The 16,491-nt window shown below is 44.1% G+C and overlaps 1 protein-coding gene across 10 annotated transcripts in view; it reads right to left on the bottom strand.

Moving 5' to 3' along the window:
- Positions 1-16,491, bottom strand: part of PLXNA1 (plexin A1) — a 460,921-nt gene that overhangs the window by 42,863 nt on the left and 401,567 nt on the right. For all 10 annotated transcript variants that reach the window (XM_061618384.1, XM_061618391.1, XM_061618386.1 and 7 more), the window contains exons 22-23: positions 14,893-15,149; positions 5,742-5,808 (exon numbers count right to left, since the gene is read on the bottom strand). In XM_061618384.1, the coding sequence (XP_061474368.1) occupies positions 5,742-5,808; positions 14,893-15,149 (324 nt within the window). The remainder of the gene's footprint in view (positions 1-5,741; positions 5,809-14,892; positions 15,150-16,491) is intronic.

Here is a 16,491-nt window from a genome sequence, read left to right as displayed (position 1 = left end):
GCTGGCAGGCAGGGCAGGGCAGGGCTCAAGCTGGATGCAAGGTATAGCTCAGGATGGGCTCTGGGGAACACAGAACTCTGAAGTTGCTCCAGCCAGGAACAAACTGAAACAGAGCCCTTATATAGTAGGAGCAGGTGCAGCATAACTGTGAGCACCACCTGTGCTGAAGATGCTGCTCTACTTAAAAGGACCAGCCTCCTGTCATAATCTCCTACTACGATGGACAGGGGGAGCCTCAGGTCTTCCTGGATCTCCTGCAGTGGAGTCAGAGGGACGGCAGTGCCCCATCATCAAGCCATGGGGACACGGGCCCTACATGTTCATCTGGTGCTGCTGGGGCTGTTCCTGCATGCCCTTCTGCTTCAGAGTTCTCACTCTTAGCCCAATGCAGAAGAATAATCCAACTCCAGGATCATGACAGTGAACTTCATGGCTGAGTGGGGATGTGAACCCTGGTCTCTCAGGTCTTAGTTTACCACTCTAAACACTGCACTCTTACTGAAAGCACCATGGTCTCCAGTAGAGATCTTTCCAAGCTCTGCTGTCTGAGAATCTTTTAACTGGAGATGTCAGAGCTTAAACCCAGGGTTTTCTGCATGCAAAGCAGCTACTCTGCTCTCTCTTATTGAAGGAGTGAGATCTTATGAACAAGTTTGAGAAGCCAGAGCCTGGCTCTGCTCTTTATGTATTGGTAGGCAAATGCTCCCACTGCCTTCAGTGCATTGACACTGTTTCCAGGGAAACTCTGATCTACAGCTTTCCCAACAGTATTACCTGGCCAGGATGGAGAGTCAATGTGGCTGTAGATCCCAGCTCCACGAAAAGCAGAAGGGCTGAAAGGAAAAATGCTCTTGGGAAGAACACTTCCTTCAACCTCTATAAAGGATTACGAGAAGCTGCAGGATGCAGAGGCATGTGTAAACATTTGCATGTGAGTGCCTGTGCATGTGGAGAGGAGGCCTGAGGCAGCATGAGCCAAACTAGCTAACACTCACAGTGTCTTATTGATGAGATTTAGCTCATCAGGCACCTAATATTGTGCATTTTTCAATGCTCCTCTTTATCTGCTTCACTCTCCCATTCCCCGGGATGGCTCATTAGGAGGCTGATGAATGGCGCTTGAGGCCTCAACAAAAGCACCACTGCCAGAGCCTGCTGATTCTATGATGCCTGCCTATTACCACTTTTGCCACAACAGACACCTAGGCAGCTGGCAGGGGTGGGAGGAGAGAAGGGTGAAGAGCAGCACATTGTTCCCATCCTTCAGCGGTGCTGAATCAATGCATCATTTCCCTCACAGATGATTGGCAGGGCTTCTTTTCATTCCTTCACATGCCTTGAGATGCTACTGTGTAGCTGTCACAAGAGGCTAACTCATTCCATGTATCCCTGCATGCTACACCTGTTGTGAGGCAAACACTGATCTCAGGGAGGGCTTGGGGCCAGAGATGAGTGCTGGGCTACGAAAGAGCAGAGCACTGATGTTGCTTCAGCAAGGAACAAACTGGGACACAGCCTTATATAGTAGCAAAAAAAGCTGCATCCTAATTGTTAGTCCATCCATACTGGAAGATGCTGCTTTACTAGAGGGGCCCAACCTTCTCCAGTAATCTCCTACTGCGATGGAACTGGGGAGCTGCTGGCCCCACTGGGTCTTCAATGGAGCTGTCTGAATCCAAAGATGGCAAGTGCCACGGCCTCTGGCTGGAGGAACCCTCACCCTATAGACTCTTTCAGCTGCAGCATTCTGGGGTTAGACTGATGGGCACTCCCCCTTCTGACTTGGAGCCCTTCACTCCATCACCTGAAAAAAGAATCTGACTCCCGGTCCCTGACACATCTATGGGAACAATTCATGCTTCCCTGAGAAGGACAAATGGGCCAGCCAAAGGGGTACAAATATAAGCCTAATCTAGGATATCCTCAGGGTTGTAAATCAGAGTTGCTCCTACAAACCTTCCTAAAAGGAAAGGCATTGAACATTAGCTGTTTTTTCTTTCCTTTGCTCTCATCATCAACAACTCTTTTTGACCCAAGAACATGGATTCACATACACACCCCGAAGATGCATTACCCTGCCAGATCCCTCTAAAGACATATTTTCACACAAAACCCCCCACTAACAGCTGCACACACACAAACGCAAGTATGCTCTCACCTGCCGGACTTACATGTACTTTTGCTACCACTTGGTGGTGTTGGTGGGGAACCATATGTTTCCATGCTGGCAATTGCTGCAAAGCCTGTTTCAAGCATCTTGACTACTACTTCTCATTTCACAACTACCTGCAATTCTCATCCCCTTAAAGTGACTCAGAGAAATTATCTTCTAAACACTAGTTTATGGGAATCGTCTCTTGCTGCTAGTTTCAAACACTGCTCGTTTGCACTGAGGAGACTGGAACATATAGTGGGGAAAAGGTGGGTGGCCGTAACCATGGTACACTAGGCCCAAAGGATATCTCATATAAGATGTAATGGTTGAAGAAGGCTAAGAACCAAATCTGAACAATGAACTAAACTATAGATTAATATCAAAGCAAAATATATATGCGTGTGTGTACACACACACACACACACGCACAACTATCCATCTGGTCAGTTTCTGACCAGTCTGTTTTTATTTTTTAAATTGCCTAGCTTGCTGCCATTGCACGCAAAATAAAAGCCAGTAAGGTTTCCTTCTCACATACTGTCAAAGCTATGACAACACTGCTCCTGACCTGCAGCCTAGCACCAGCGCTGTTGCATAACAAAACGTCACTCCAGGGTGAGGTGGAATTTGGCACCTTGAGCAAATCCAAAAGACTCCTCTCTCTGATCTATGCTCACATAATGCTGCCCCAAGTCTGCAGAGTCCAGTCCTGTGACTCCAGAGAATCTGGAGCGGGGGAGGATCGATAGTACAATGTGTCCAGAGACCATAGTGCTCAGGACCTTAAGCACTTAGAACAATGCTGGCTAGAGAGAGAGAGTGAGTGAGTGAGTGTGTGTGAGTGAGTGAGTGAGAGAGTGAGTGAGAGAGGGTTCATGAATCCACATGGTGGGAATTAGAGCTCAATACTTGTTGGCTCACTAATGGCCACCTGCAATGGCAACAGTTCTGGCAGACTGGATTTCTTTGGATTCCTTTCTACTTTTCAGAGATGGGGGAGTAAAGAAGAAGGGTGCATGGAAGGGAGCTCCCACAACCGATGTGATCCTGTCCCCCCATGGCACCTCTAAGAGCTTGGCACTAATATGTACTGTGGATTTATATACTTAGGCATTTCACATTTACAGTATTAACTGTGGCAAACATACTTGCCACATGAAGGGTGAACTGGCCCTTAGTACCAGGAGAAGCATCCCTTTGGTTTTGCATCAGCACTGAAGACAAGTAGGCACAAGCTCCTTGCATGGGTCCCACTAGAGGGGAATAGATGGAACCTGTACATTTGATCTGAGTAGCAACAACTGGCACTGCAAAATTCCAGCAGTATGAAGTCAACTCTTCCTTTATCTAAGCTTGGAATGCAATTTATCTATTTTAGGAGCTCAGTGCATAAGGATATTTTTGAAAGAGATTTAAAAAACACAAAAAACAAAACCAGACCAGCTCCTGATGCCTCCCACACGCAGCTTGAGGCATGTTTCTAGACCCAGACCACACAGCATCCCATTCTCAAAAATCTGAGTGCTTTTGCCTGAACTCTGTGCTTAAACACTGCATGGAGCAAACTGCTGGTCAGAACTGTCACTGGACTCTACATTTAAGATACTAATATTCAAATGTACAGGGTGCATTCCATGCTAGTCCTACACAGAGTAGAATCATTGAAGTTAACAAACATAACTAGCTTAGGTTCATTAATTTCAACAGGTCTGTGCTGAGTAAGACTTAGTTGAATACAACTCATCATTTTTATTATATGGTCACAGATGTGTTAAAAGATCCTAATATAGGAAGCTGTCTTATACTGAGTCAGACCATAGGTCCATCTAGCTCACAACTGTATGACCGGCAACAGCTCCCTAAAGTTTCAGATGAAGTGTCTCTCAGTCCTACTTAGAGATGCTGGGAATTGAACATGGAAGCTTGTACATGTAAAACATGTGCTCTACCCTTCGTAAAGGGCTGACAACTGCAGAATTTGGAGGCTTTTGCAGAAGAGTTGCAAAAAACCCACAAACCTGCTGGCTGCAGAATCCCTCAATTAGGAGAGGTGGAAGGGAGCCAAAACCCATCCTGAGCTTCAGGCAGTCTCTACAACTAAGTGTCTGTGGCAGAGGCAGCAGGACATTATGAATGGGTTCCTTCCATTTCTCTACCTTTCTAGCCTTCCTTCCAACAAACTCATGTGTTCTGTAGCTTCATCATGGCTCTCCCAAGTTAGTCTCTCGCCTGACCCCGCCAAATCCCAAGGTAATGCAAGGGCTGTTGCCAGAATTAAGTAAATACTGTAGCACATAGGACCAACTTAAACCAATGGTGGTACACTGAAAAAGAATACACTGGTTAAAGAGCGGGCTTTTAGAAAAATGTTTAAACAGCAACAAAGCACTGTTCTTTTTACATCTTTGCAAAATGATATATGCTCTACAGTAGTGATATATTTTTATAGATACGGGCTATCCCTAGACAGGCAAAGAGCGAAGTGCATATAAGCAATACCATAAATCACCTCTCAGTGGTGATCACTTGCAGTCTGCATAGGTTTCAACTCACTTGGAAACAATTCAAGCTTTCTTTATCATAATGAGGGATGGTATCCCATGAAAAATAGCTCTGTGCCCATAACGAATCACTGAGTAGAAGCCTTGCAAGATTCTAGCGAAGCATCACTTTTGACTGACAAACAGGCATCTTTATGTTACTGCCATTAACTCAGGTTTCTTTCTGGAGTGTGCAGTAAACTATAGCTCCCCTGACACATGGACTATATCTGTGCCAGGAAATGGCAGCCACAATTCATCAGTGGTACAGCAGCTCATAGCTTGAGACTAGGCAGGGCTTGCAAGTTTTACCTCCAATGAAAGCAACCAAATCCTGTTCATGGCTACTGATTTTTCTCCAGCAGACAAGATCAATGGAAGAAATGTTCTACATATTGCTGAGGCACACGTTACCTGTCTATAATGGGGGGAAAACCTTGCACCAGCACCACAACTGAGATCCTGGGGAAAAAAATCCATGTCACATAAATTCTGGTTGCATAGTGCAATTGCCAGTCTTTGGGTTATCTTCTCTGGAGCTCGTTGACACAATTCCATGTTCTATACTACTCCATATTCTTTCAGCAGCTCCCTCCCCATTCAGTCCCTCACCTTGTATTTCAATCAGCACCTCCCACAGGGTGAGCCATACAAAATAATTTTTAAAAAATCTCTGCACCAAACTGATTCATCATGAACGGGAATGGGGTGTAGCAGCACAGTGAGTGGAACTGTGCAGGTCCTAAATTCATACAAGTTCTCTGAATAATATCTACAAGTTCTCCTGGTGATATCCAAGGATCAAGAAAAAATATTCTGCACTTTTGTAGCATTTCCTATAAAGAACAAAAAAATGGTCAAAATTGTTACCCTAACAGTTTTCTGCCACTGCACAAAACTGGAGCATCAACCATGCCAAATGTGGAACCAGCCTCTCCCCCAAGCTCAGGCTTCCTGATTCCCAAGGTACAAGCATTAGATAAATGGTTCCCAAAAATCAAGCACCCAGATCTTTTTCCCAGCACCATTCAATGTTCTGCTCTTACCTTTAAGAACTTGTACAGGAGGAACGTGAACCAATTTGTCAGCATTTTTTCAGCCACCGACTCTGTCCTGTAGGAGAGGTAGAGAGTAAGTGTGATGACAGGAAAAATAAGAGTCCTCTGATCTTTTCTCAAAGTCTCAGATCCTTTTATTATTTCTCTTATATGCTTTAAAGGTCAAACCTTGAAAGGCAGGAACCTCAAAGCAAAGAGGAAGGTAGCCAGAACACTGGGGTTGCCATGACAAAATCTAAAGATAGTCCTGGCAACAGCCAATCCCACTTTGCCCCCACAGAACTCATTAGAGCTAAACCTGGACTTCTGCAGGCCACAGCTATAAAAATGCAGCTAAGGAAACAGGTGACCCAATCTCCATCAGCAGATCTCCAGGGTTGTGTAGTGGTACCAGATACTGCTCCCCAGAAAATTATTCTGGCTGAGGGAAAAATTACTGCCTGTGTTCCCTCTTGCCATTGATTACCCCCCCCCCGCAACATTAAAATGGGTTTTGTTTGTTGGGTGTGGAGGGAATGTCTTCAACCAATTCCAAGGATCGGGATAGACTCACAAGTCTGGAATGAGTTGCAGGTTTTTTGAGCCGGGGTGTGTGTGTTACATCTCCAAGTCTACCTCTTCAATTCAAGTGTTTGCCCCACCCATGACAATGATGAGATTCTATTACAGCAAAACACAGGGTGAACAGTTCATATAAATCCCACTGCATGTGAGAGTGTGTGATCAATAAACAGCTTCCCCCTCCCCTTTAGTATTGTGAGAAAGGTGGGATAACAAGAGCCCAAATTTTAGTAGCATCTGAACTAAAGTGGGAAGTTTGATTTTATTGAACTTGTTTCCCAATTATCATTTCTGGCACACCACAACACATGACTGGACACATATGTACTAAGGAAGAGCTAAAGATTCTTCACTTCTTCTGTCTCAGTGTGGGGCCATATGAGCATAGGAGACTGCCTTAGACTGAGTCAGACCCTTGAGTCCATCTAGTTCAGTATTGTCTACACTGACTGGCAGCAGCTCTCCAAGGTTTCAGGGAGAGAACACTCCCAGGCCACCTGGAGATGCCATTGGGTACTGAACCTGTAACTTTCTGCATGCAAGGCAAGTGCTTTGCCACTGAGCTAAGGCCCTACCTCAGACCATGACAAACAGATCAATGTAATGACTTCATGAGGATCTACAGTAGCATATGCCAACTTCCCTATGTCTACATATAAGTCAGAGCAGCTCTTAATATAACAAAAAGTGAATTATTCATATGTCAATGTATCAGTATATGCCACTGTGGATCCTCATTAAGGTTTTGTAAAGAAACAGGTTAGCACACCAGTTTCCCACTGAAGTGTTATTATATACTGACAAAATAAGTTTGGATTTATTAAACCTACACTATATTCATGCAAACTGTTAGTGAGTGTGGATGCTTAGCAATTACATTTAATTGCAGGTGAGCCTTCTTGCATTTCCATTATGTATTATACAGCCACAATGGCGATACACAAAACAGTCAGAGACAATCGACAGTTCAAAGTGTAAAAAGAGAGGGAGAAAAAACAGGCCCCTCTTGGACTTTTTTGTCAGAGTTCTCATAATTTGTTGAAATTCATTAAAAATCAGCCATATTCACAGAGTACCTGTAATCCTAATACTGACCTTGCCCCATACTCTGACCTTCATCTTCTGCAGTTTAAATGTTAAAAAAATGCCTGGCCATTTTTTAAATTAATTTAAGACATTTAGCAATGATGAGGCCAGGCATGCTCAGTAAGAACCAACTGTCAGTGTTCTAAAAGCCAGACTCCCAGCTGCTGGGCTTGCCTAATCGGGGGGCCACACTCACACCAGACCTTTATTTCACTTTAGACAGTCATGGCTTCCTCTAGAGAATCCTGGGAAGTGTAGTTTGTGAAGGGTGCTGAGAGGAGATTCCTATTCCCCTGACAGAGCTCAGTGGCCAGAGTGGTTTAACAGTCAGCCGCTCTGACTGAAGCTCTGTGAGGGGAATAGAGCATCTCTTAGCAACTCTCAGCACCCTTCACTAACTACACTTCCCTTCTTCTACACTTCTTTGGGAGAAGCCATGACTGTCTAAAGTGAAATAAAGGTGTGGTGTGGATGTGGCCAGGGACAGCTTTGGTTTAAATTTGGGTGGGAGGCTACATGTGCCTGCTGTAGAATAAAAAGGTGGGGGAAACCCTGAAAAATGATGATACTGTTCACAATGTTTTCCTTTTGGAAAGAAAAGGGGCTTCCCCTCTGCCTAGTGCCCACCCACCCAATCTCCTCCCCTCCCTCCCTCCCCCTCCCCTCCTCTTCCCCTCCTCCAAGTCAGTTTCACCTATCCTAATCATGATTGCACAGAAGTAAATCCCACTGAACTCAAAAAGCATGCAAAATGATCAAACCTGCCCTCCTCTCCTCCTCCCTTCTATCCCCCTCTTGGCCCTTCCCTCCCCCCTCCCTTCCCCTCCCCATCACCTTCCAATCACTTCCTTCCCCCTCCTCCTCCCCTCCACATGTTACCAAATTCCTCCAAGCTACACAGGAAGTGGATTGGATTGTAAAAGACCAATCCAAATTGTGTTTGCATTTTTACAAATTTGTAGGGCAGTCCAATATGTCAGAGAGGAGGTCTCCTGCTCCCCTGGTGCATTCACTATAGCTGCCCAATTTCCCTGCTTTTTAAAGTTTGATAGAAATATCTGTGAGCTATAGGTACGTTCTTAAACCGCAAGGGTTTTTGCTATTAGTGAATGTTCCCATTATATGATCACTGTCTCTCTTTTTGTCTATGGCTGAATACATTGCCATCTCAAAAGCAAGGATTCCAGTCTGAAGCACATCACGTAGCAGACAGGGCTGTGGAGTCGGTATGCCAGACCTTCGACTCCGACTCCTCTATTTTTCTACTGTCCGACTCCGACTCCTTCATAAATGGCAAATGTATATTAACTAGTAATAACAAATTTACTGTAGTAAAATGGTAGCACAAGGCATTTCATCACCACCACGTGAATCCAGAGCTTGGAAAAGTTACTTTTTTAAACTACAACTCCCATCAGCCCAAGGGATTGGGCTCATGGGAGTTGTAGTTCAAAACAGTAACTTTTCCAAGCTCTGGATTCACGTGGTGGTGATGAAATGCCTTGTGCTACCATTTTACTACAGTAAATTTATTACTAGTTAATATACATTTGCCATTTATGAAGGAGTTGGAGTCGGTACATTTCTACCGACTCCAACTCCACCCAAAATTGCTCCCGACTCCGACTCCACGACTCCGCAGCCCTGGTAGCAGATGCTGTGGGACAGCAGGAAGGAAGTTTCAATATATTCCCCTATCCCCCTCACAACACACACACATCCATCAGAAGCTAATGTACTCCTGGGCAGAAGTCCAGAACTAGAATACCAAGGACAAAGGAAGAGTTGGGAAGAAGACAAAACTGAAAGAGAAGGTAGAAAGTTGCACATAGAACAGAGAGCTGCTGAGCTTTTCAGGCAGATTAGTATAGAGAGATGGGGCTGTAAGAAATGAATCTGTATCTATTGCCTTCAGTATACATTAGCTCCTACATATGAAAACATCTCTCACCTTTAAGATTCACCTTAACATAATTATCAAACAATATTTAAAACTATGCACATTTCTTCCTTAAAAGTGGGGGGAAATATGCAGGTGGCTCTGATTGAAATTCTTTATTTATGCTTTTTTTGGCTGCTCCATCTATTAATCATCAGATCAGCTATTTCATATTCAAATGTTCACAAAAGCACAAGCAACACTAATGACCTCAAGAAGAAAAGTGCCTCCTTATTTCTATAAGGAAGCAGAAGGGAGGGGCAGAGAGGTGTTCTTCAAAACAACAAAACCAAAACAATAAACATCTCAACCTTCAGATCCAAAAACTGCATCGATTTTGAGTGGAATTCCCATGGAACAAAGGAAGTATCAGGCAGGAAGGGAAGAGTTAATTATTGCAGATTGTTTTGAGAGGACACCAGGTTGCATACTGTTGATGAAGCCTGCTCAAATATAATTCTTGTCTGCTCTCGCCTTCTGCTTTGACTAAATGGAGACCTCCTCTGACTTTGTTTTCCTAGACCAGACCAGTGTTTGCAAGACTTGGCACACTATCTGTGGCCATGAACCTTTTTTGCTTTCCCAGCAAAATGTAGGCTTGTACAACTTGTGATGCAGAAAGCCAAATGCAATCCATTATCCAGTTAATCTCCTGTTGCAACCTGCCTGGTACTGCAGGCTGTGTTTTGGTTGGTGGATCAAACAATGTGCCGGCCTGGCTTCTGCTCTGAAAATGACAAACCTATAAGAACTAGTGTGCTGCAGCGGTTAAAGTGTTGGACTAGGACCTCAGACACCAGGGTTCAAATCCCCACTCAGTTATACATCTCTCCCCCCTCCGCTCAATTTCCAGATGGATTTCACTATATGTGTCTGAGCTTCTATCCCAAAACACCACAAAAAGGCTTTCCTTTCATGTAACAGATTGATTTATTCAGGAAAGCTCACTACAGGTTCAGTGGTAGATTACTGGGGTTGCAAATCAAGAGTCTAAGAGCAGGGTCTGGAGTACAAGACTGGATGGTAGCAATAAAGAGGACAAGTCATCATGCCCTTCCCACCTAGCTTTAAAAGAGCAAGGTGTGGTAAGCTCGCTTGTGGGACTCTCGTCCTGCACTGGAAGACTGCACTTGGAGGCACGTGCTTCTGTGAGGTGATTGCAATTGCCAACAGAGGCAGCACTGAGCCTTGGAGGCAGAATATTGACCTGCCCCCTGGGCTCCTTCTCCTCCTCTGCCAACCCTCATGTTGAGTCAATGGTTTCCCCAGTACCCACTGACGAGTGCTGCTCTGGGGGCGAGGCAGAGACCAAAGCTGGAGGCTGCTAACATCCTGAGTCAAGGGGGCTGGGTCCTCCCCCCCCTCCCATTTGGCTCCAGTTCACTCGTTCTCTTTGCTGTTTCCTCCTCCTCCTCGTCTATCAAACACTGCCACTCCAGTCCAGACCCTGTCAGAATTGCGGGGCTCATGACAATATCCATCACACAATCTAGACTAGACCCACTATAAGAACTACTTCACACATTATACTCTCTTCACTCAGCTTCCATTGACTCCTGCCCCTAACAGGGATATTAAGGACCCTCTTAGGGTTGCTTTACAACAGTGGTTCTCAGCCTTCATGAGTATGGAACCCCCTTTGTAAGATCAAAAAATTTGTGACCCCCCCATGCTAATTGTAATTTTAGTATCTGTTAATTAAAAAAAATGTGTGTGGCAAAATCACATCTCCAAATATCCCTTTCCATAAAAAACTCCCTACAGGGTTGCCTTCTTTTCTTAATGCAAACGTCCTATCAAATTGGTACCCCCTCCCCCCCCAGTCTGAAGATGTACCATCCTATCTCCCAACACAGTGGGTTACAGTGTTGGACTCAGATCCAGGTTAAAATCCCCACCCAGCCATGAAGCCCACTGGGTGACCTTGGACCCAACACAGTCATTCAGCCTGACCTATCTCACAGGGTTGGTGTAAGGATAAAATGGAAAGGGAGGGGGACCATGTGAACCACCTTGAGCAACTTGGAGGAAAGATGGGATATAAATGCAATAATTAAACACATTTCAGCTGCAGTATATGGACCCCAGCCTCAGCCAACCTGCCAAACTTTTTAAAAATAATAATAATAATAATAATAATAAAGAAGCAGCAATGTAATAGCGGTAGAGATGCTAGATTGTGAAGACAAAAGGGTGGATAGATTGAGGAAGGGGGGGTTAGTGCTTTTAGGCCTTGGGATGATCTGAGAACTGATGACTTGGTTAGTGTGCACTTAGGGAATGAGAGTAGAGCAGAAGACAGATCAGCGCATGCACACACAAACACACCTGCCCTTCCTGCAAGCATCTGCAAGTGTGCATGCATTTGGGCACATGGGAGGGGCACATAGGAGTTTGGTGGGGTGGAATATAGGTGGAAGAAAGGGGGGACACACACTTAGCCTCAGAGATGGGGGCAAGCAAGTCCTGAGCTTCCTCTCTTTGGCTCCGTCTGGGCCGAAGGTAAGATCTAGACAGCCTAGCAAATAGGAATAATTTTTAAAAGGAGGTGGCAGTGAAGCAGGAGCCAAGAAAGACAGACAGCTGGTTGCCACAAAGGAAAGGGGAAAGCAGCCTTTCCTTGCAGTCTTGCTTCTTTTTGCTTCATGAAAAGCCCTCTCCTCTCGTTCTGAGTAAGGATGTAATGAGCAGTGGCAGTGCGAGGAGACAGGAGTCGGAAACAGTAAACCCTCTTCTTCTGAGTAGTTCCACCTTCAGCCTCCTTTGGTGCCTGCCACGTGTTTTATAGGCAGATGCCTGTCCTCAGCATGCCTGAAAGATACTCTGGCACTTCAGCAAAAGTCCTCCCCTCTTGTTTGTAGCAAGGAGGAGGTGTTGTCTGCAGTGGCAGTGAGGAGCAGAGAGAATCCAGGAAGTGAAGACTTTTTTTTTAAAAAAAAAATCATTTCGTTACTGTTCACGGCCCCCTCTGGATTACTTCATGGCCCCCAGGTTGGGAACCACTGCTTTACACTGTATGCAGCAGTTCCATTTGCCACAGGTATATCAATGTTTGCTGTGGTGAACATGTGATATGTAAAACACATCTTTAAACCCTCAGGGATATGCAGTGGCCACATGCTGGGGAAGAACCACTGGCCACATCCCTGGCACATGTCCCTGGCATGCCTACAGACATGCATCTTTCTTTTGTACATTAATGGTGCTCAGTACAAAAACAAGTATATACACAAAAGCATATGCAATTTTGTATAAAATGTGAAGTGGCCCTAACTCTAGGCTGATTCACTCTAAAAGGATATTCATTTTGTTCTGAAGCTTTTGCTCATGTCTTTGACTCCACACTGTTTCAAATGACCCAGGATCTGATAAGGAAATGTATTTATTTAATGTGTTCATAATATTAGCTTTTATTAGGATAACTTTGCAAGGACTGGATTGTCAAGGACAAAGAAAGGGTGGCAGAGCGACAGATTCTGTGGTGTATGTTTAATAATTGTTTCATGTTCTGCAGCTGGTGTACCTTTCAATATTCATTGGCTTGTGATACAGGGAGACCTATCTAGCTACTATTTAAAAATTGATGGAGCACAACAGATGCATAGTGGAGCTGGAACACTGCCCCTGGCTCACACTCTTCCCCCACCTATCTTAAGACTTTGTGCTTAAAAAAATCTGCTAGGCTTTTATATTAGGCCACCCCAAAAATCACCTGGTAGAAGCGACATGGATTGGCTTTGAAGAAACTACTGGAAAATAACATGGCAAGATAAAATGCAACACATAAGCATATACAGTGGGGGGGTTGGTGAAACATGAGGAGTTTGATAAAAGTGCCATGGGTGCCAGCACAAAATGGCTGCCATGGGCTGCAAAAAACCCGAGATGACAAGGTTCTCTGTACTGGTGAGTACTGTCACAAAAAAAGGAGTGAGTGTATAAAAAAAGAATATATCTTTCTTGGAGCCATGAGTGAAGAAGTCTGCTTTATGAGAGTTCCTGATGCCAAAAAAAATCAAATACTATTTAAAGGGCAACAGGAAATGGCCTGTAGGTGTTTTGTAAGTTGAGTTAAAGAGCTTGCCGCTAACAAACTCAGTCTCATCCAGGAGCATTTAGGAGATCTGTAGAATACAGTGTTAGTGAGGCAGACTGCTGGTAGATATGTGAGAATATAGGAAATGACTTGCTGCTATCAGCAGCCACACAAGAATACTGCTGGTGAGACTGAAAGTAATGTGGCTGCAGTGAGAAGTGGAAGATGCTGGCAAAAATCTCAATGATATGTAGTTTTAATTACTAAACGCTCCCATTTCTAGCACTCAGATTTAAAAATGATGCCACCATTCACAGAGTGACTATTCTCAAGCTTAAGGTCAGACATATGACATTTAGTGAGTTCTGAAACAAATTCTTACTATCTATCTAATTCCAAAGCGTGGGGCTGTTACCCCATGGTTTGACTATCTGATTCACAAAAGAGACTGTGCCTAAGAAACATTTGAAGGCAAAGACCCACCTCTTGCTTCTAAGATCTGGCCATGTGTTGCCCACACACCCTCAAACCATGTTTGAAATCTAAAGGCTTCAAACTTTAAAAAGGAGGGAGGGAGGGAAAGGAAAGAAAAGGGAGGGAGAGGGACAAGAGGGAGGGAAGGGAAGGAAGAAAATATTCTCAGGTTGTTGAATTTTCCATACAATAACATCTTTGCTTGCAAGGTCTGATTACAGACTCTTAAAATACGGAAAGACCTGTTTATAACTACCTTAACACTGACCCCATTATCAAATTATTTGCAAGCTCCTTAGTGCTCAAGTTCTTCAATCCACTGAACTCCCTTATGTTGCTCCACAGTACAAAATAAAGACTCCTTCCTTTGCAACATTTCTTCACTAATGTTAGAGTTCAAGAAATTTAAAATACCAGCAGTCTACAGCAGGGGTGGGCAGACTTCAGCCTTGTTGGATCTACTTTGTTTTTTCAAGAACCTCAAGACCTACCAACCAGAGGCACAAGAAATACAGAAAGTTTTTTTTTCTTTTAAAGGGTGCCTCTGCACTTAGGAATTTGCTATCAGTACCAGAACTGAACTGAGCTCAGTTGTTCTCACGCAAAAGTCCACTCTTGGTTAATTATTTTCATGCCAGATGCTTAATTTAGATGGGAAAATTCCTGTTGTTGTTGCTATTGCTAAATAATGGTGAGTCAGAAACTCATGTCAATGTTCTGCATATCACCAAGAGATCTCCCAGTAGATCCTGATCTAATTTCTGCCTACCCTGGCCTATAGTACTGCTCACACATCTCATGGTAGCTCATGAGTGCTCAAGTTCCTACAACTGCCTTCGCCAACCTGGTGCCGTCCAGGTGTTTTGGACTACAACTCCCATCAGCCCCAGCCCACAGGCTGTCCAAGGCTGTCCTACATAATAGTAAGAAAAGGGAAGTGTGAGTCATTTGTATTTCCTCTCTCCCCCCTCCTGGCCAAAGCTCTCCCTCAGTAAAAATTCACAAAAATGTTTTTATTAACATGAACTTAAACAAATACTCACCTCCTCAAGAGCAATTTTGGATGGTTCTTGCTCTCCAAGTTCTTTTCAATCAGGTCTGAGAGAAGCTGCTTGAGCACTCCGGTGGCATACTCCATCTCACCCTGCAGCGCTGTCATGATTAAAGAAGCCACATTGCCCCGATCCCTCATGGAAAAACTACGTTGTGCCTCCAGGGTGCGAATGAAAGTCAACAGGAAGTGCTTTTTGTTCAAGAGCTGCCCAAAAAGGGTCAAGGACTTCTCCACATTTGCCTGGACCTGGGGGAGGGAAAGCATGATTAGAATCTTCCAGAGGATTATGAAGGAGGCAGTCATATCTTAAAGAGTCCTTTGACTTGAGATTTGGAAAGGCTATGTACAGGACCAAGTCTGTTGCAGCATCTGTGGCAGGGAGCTGACAGTCACGAGAACTTAGCAAAACAGATAAAGCCAATTGTCCACCCTCCCACATAATTAGAGAATTGCTGTTTGGAGGAGTTTGTTTCTAACCCCCATAATTTAGTGATGATTTAGAGGATAAAGCAAGCATATGGAAGTCACTTGCAAGTGTACATATCCAGTATACTGTGTATCTGCTGGAATCAAGAACCTCTCCACTTCATATGCTCTTTCACTGTGGACATACTTCATGTCCCTTCTTACTGCCATTTCATAAAGTTGCATGATTTATGCCCTGTCTATTCTGGAAATCCCATCTATTGTATGCATAAATCATGGGTTCTCAACTTGGTGCCCGCAGGCCCAGAGCACTGGCCAAGGCCTTCCCTGGCACCAGGGTCCTATCCCCTCATCCCCACTAAAATTAGGCCTAGGAAGGTTAAGTCTTACTTTCCCGGCTGTACCCTCCAGGAAGATCACCTCCATTAGGCGTGAAAAAAATACTTTTTTCAAGTCTAAATGTTGGGGGTGGGGAGGGTGAGTGTGCATGGTTGCAGGTCACCCATGTACGGTTGCAGCAAGTAGTTTGCAAGTGCCTAGAAAGATTGGTGACCCCTAACATAAACTCTCACAGATTGTAGTCATGCAATACTACAGAATTTTCTGTAGGGATACTTACAAATATTTTGATATCTGAATTCCTATTCAGATTTTGGTTATCGATGTGCACAAGTTCATATACACATTCATTAAACCAAACACCACCCAAAAGGGAATCTTGATGTGATCGCAGAATGGCATCAGAATTCATATATGTACTGTGATTCAACATATGCACACGATGTGCAAGGAAAATCATTTTTTCAAAAAGGTGGCAAACCAGAAACTGTGGCAAACTGAACATGCACCAGTTTGGAATCATCATCATCATCATCATCATCCCACCCTTCCTCCCAGTAGGAGCCCAGGGTGGCAAACAAAAACACTAAAACACTCTAAAACATCTTAAAAACAGACTTCAAAATATATTAATACAAAACATTTATTAAAACTTTTTTTAAAAAGCTTTAAAAACATCTTAAAAAGCAATTCCAACATAGACGCAGACTGGGATAAAGCCTCTACTTAAAAGACTTGTTGAAAGAGAGTCTTCAGTAGGCGCCAAAAAGATAACAGAGATGGTGTGTGTCTAATATTTAAGGAGAGGGAGTTCCAAAGGGTA

The sequence above is a fragment of the Rhineura floridana genome, chromosome 3 (assembly GCF_030035675.1).
Source record: "Rhineura floridana isolate rRhiFlo1 chromosome 3, rRhiFlo1.hap2, whole genome shotgun sequence".
Taxonomy (NCBI): domain Eukaryota; kingdom Metazoa; phylum Chordata; class Lepidosauria; order Squamata; family Rhineuridae; genus Rhineura; species Rhineura floridana.
The sequence above is the reverse complement of the archived record's forward strand: the minus strand, read 5'-3'. Positions and strand labels throughout refer to the sequence as shown.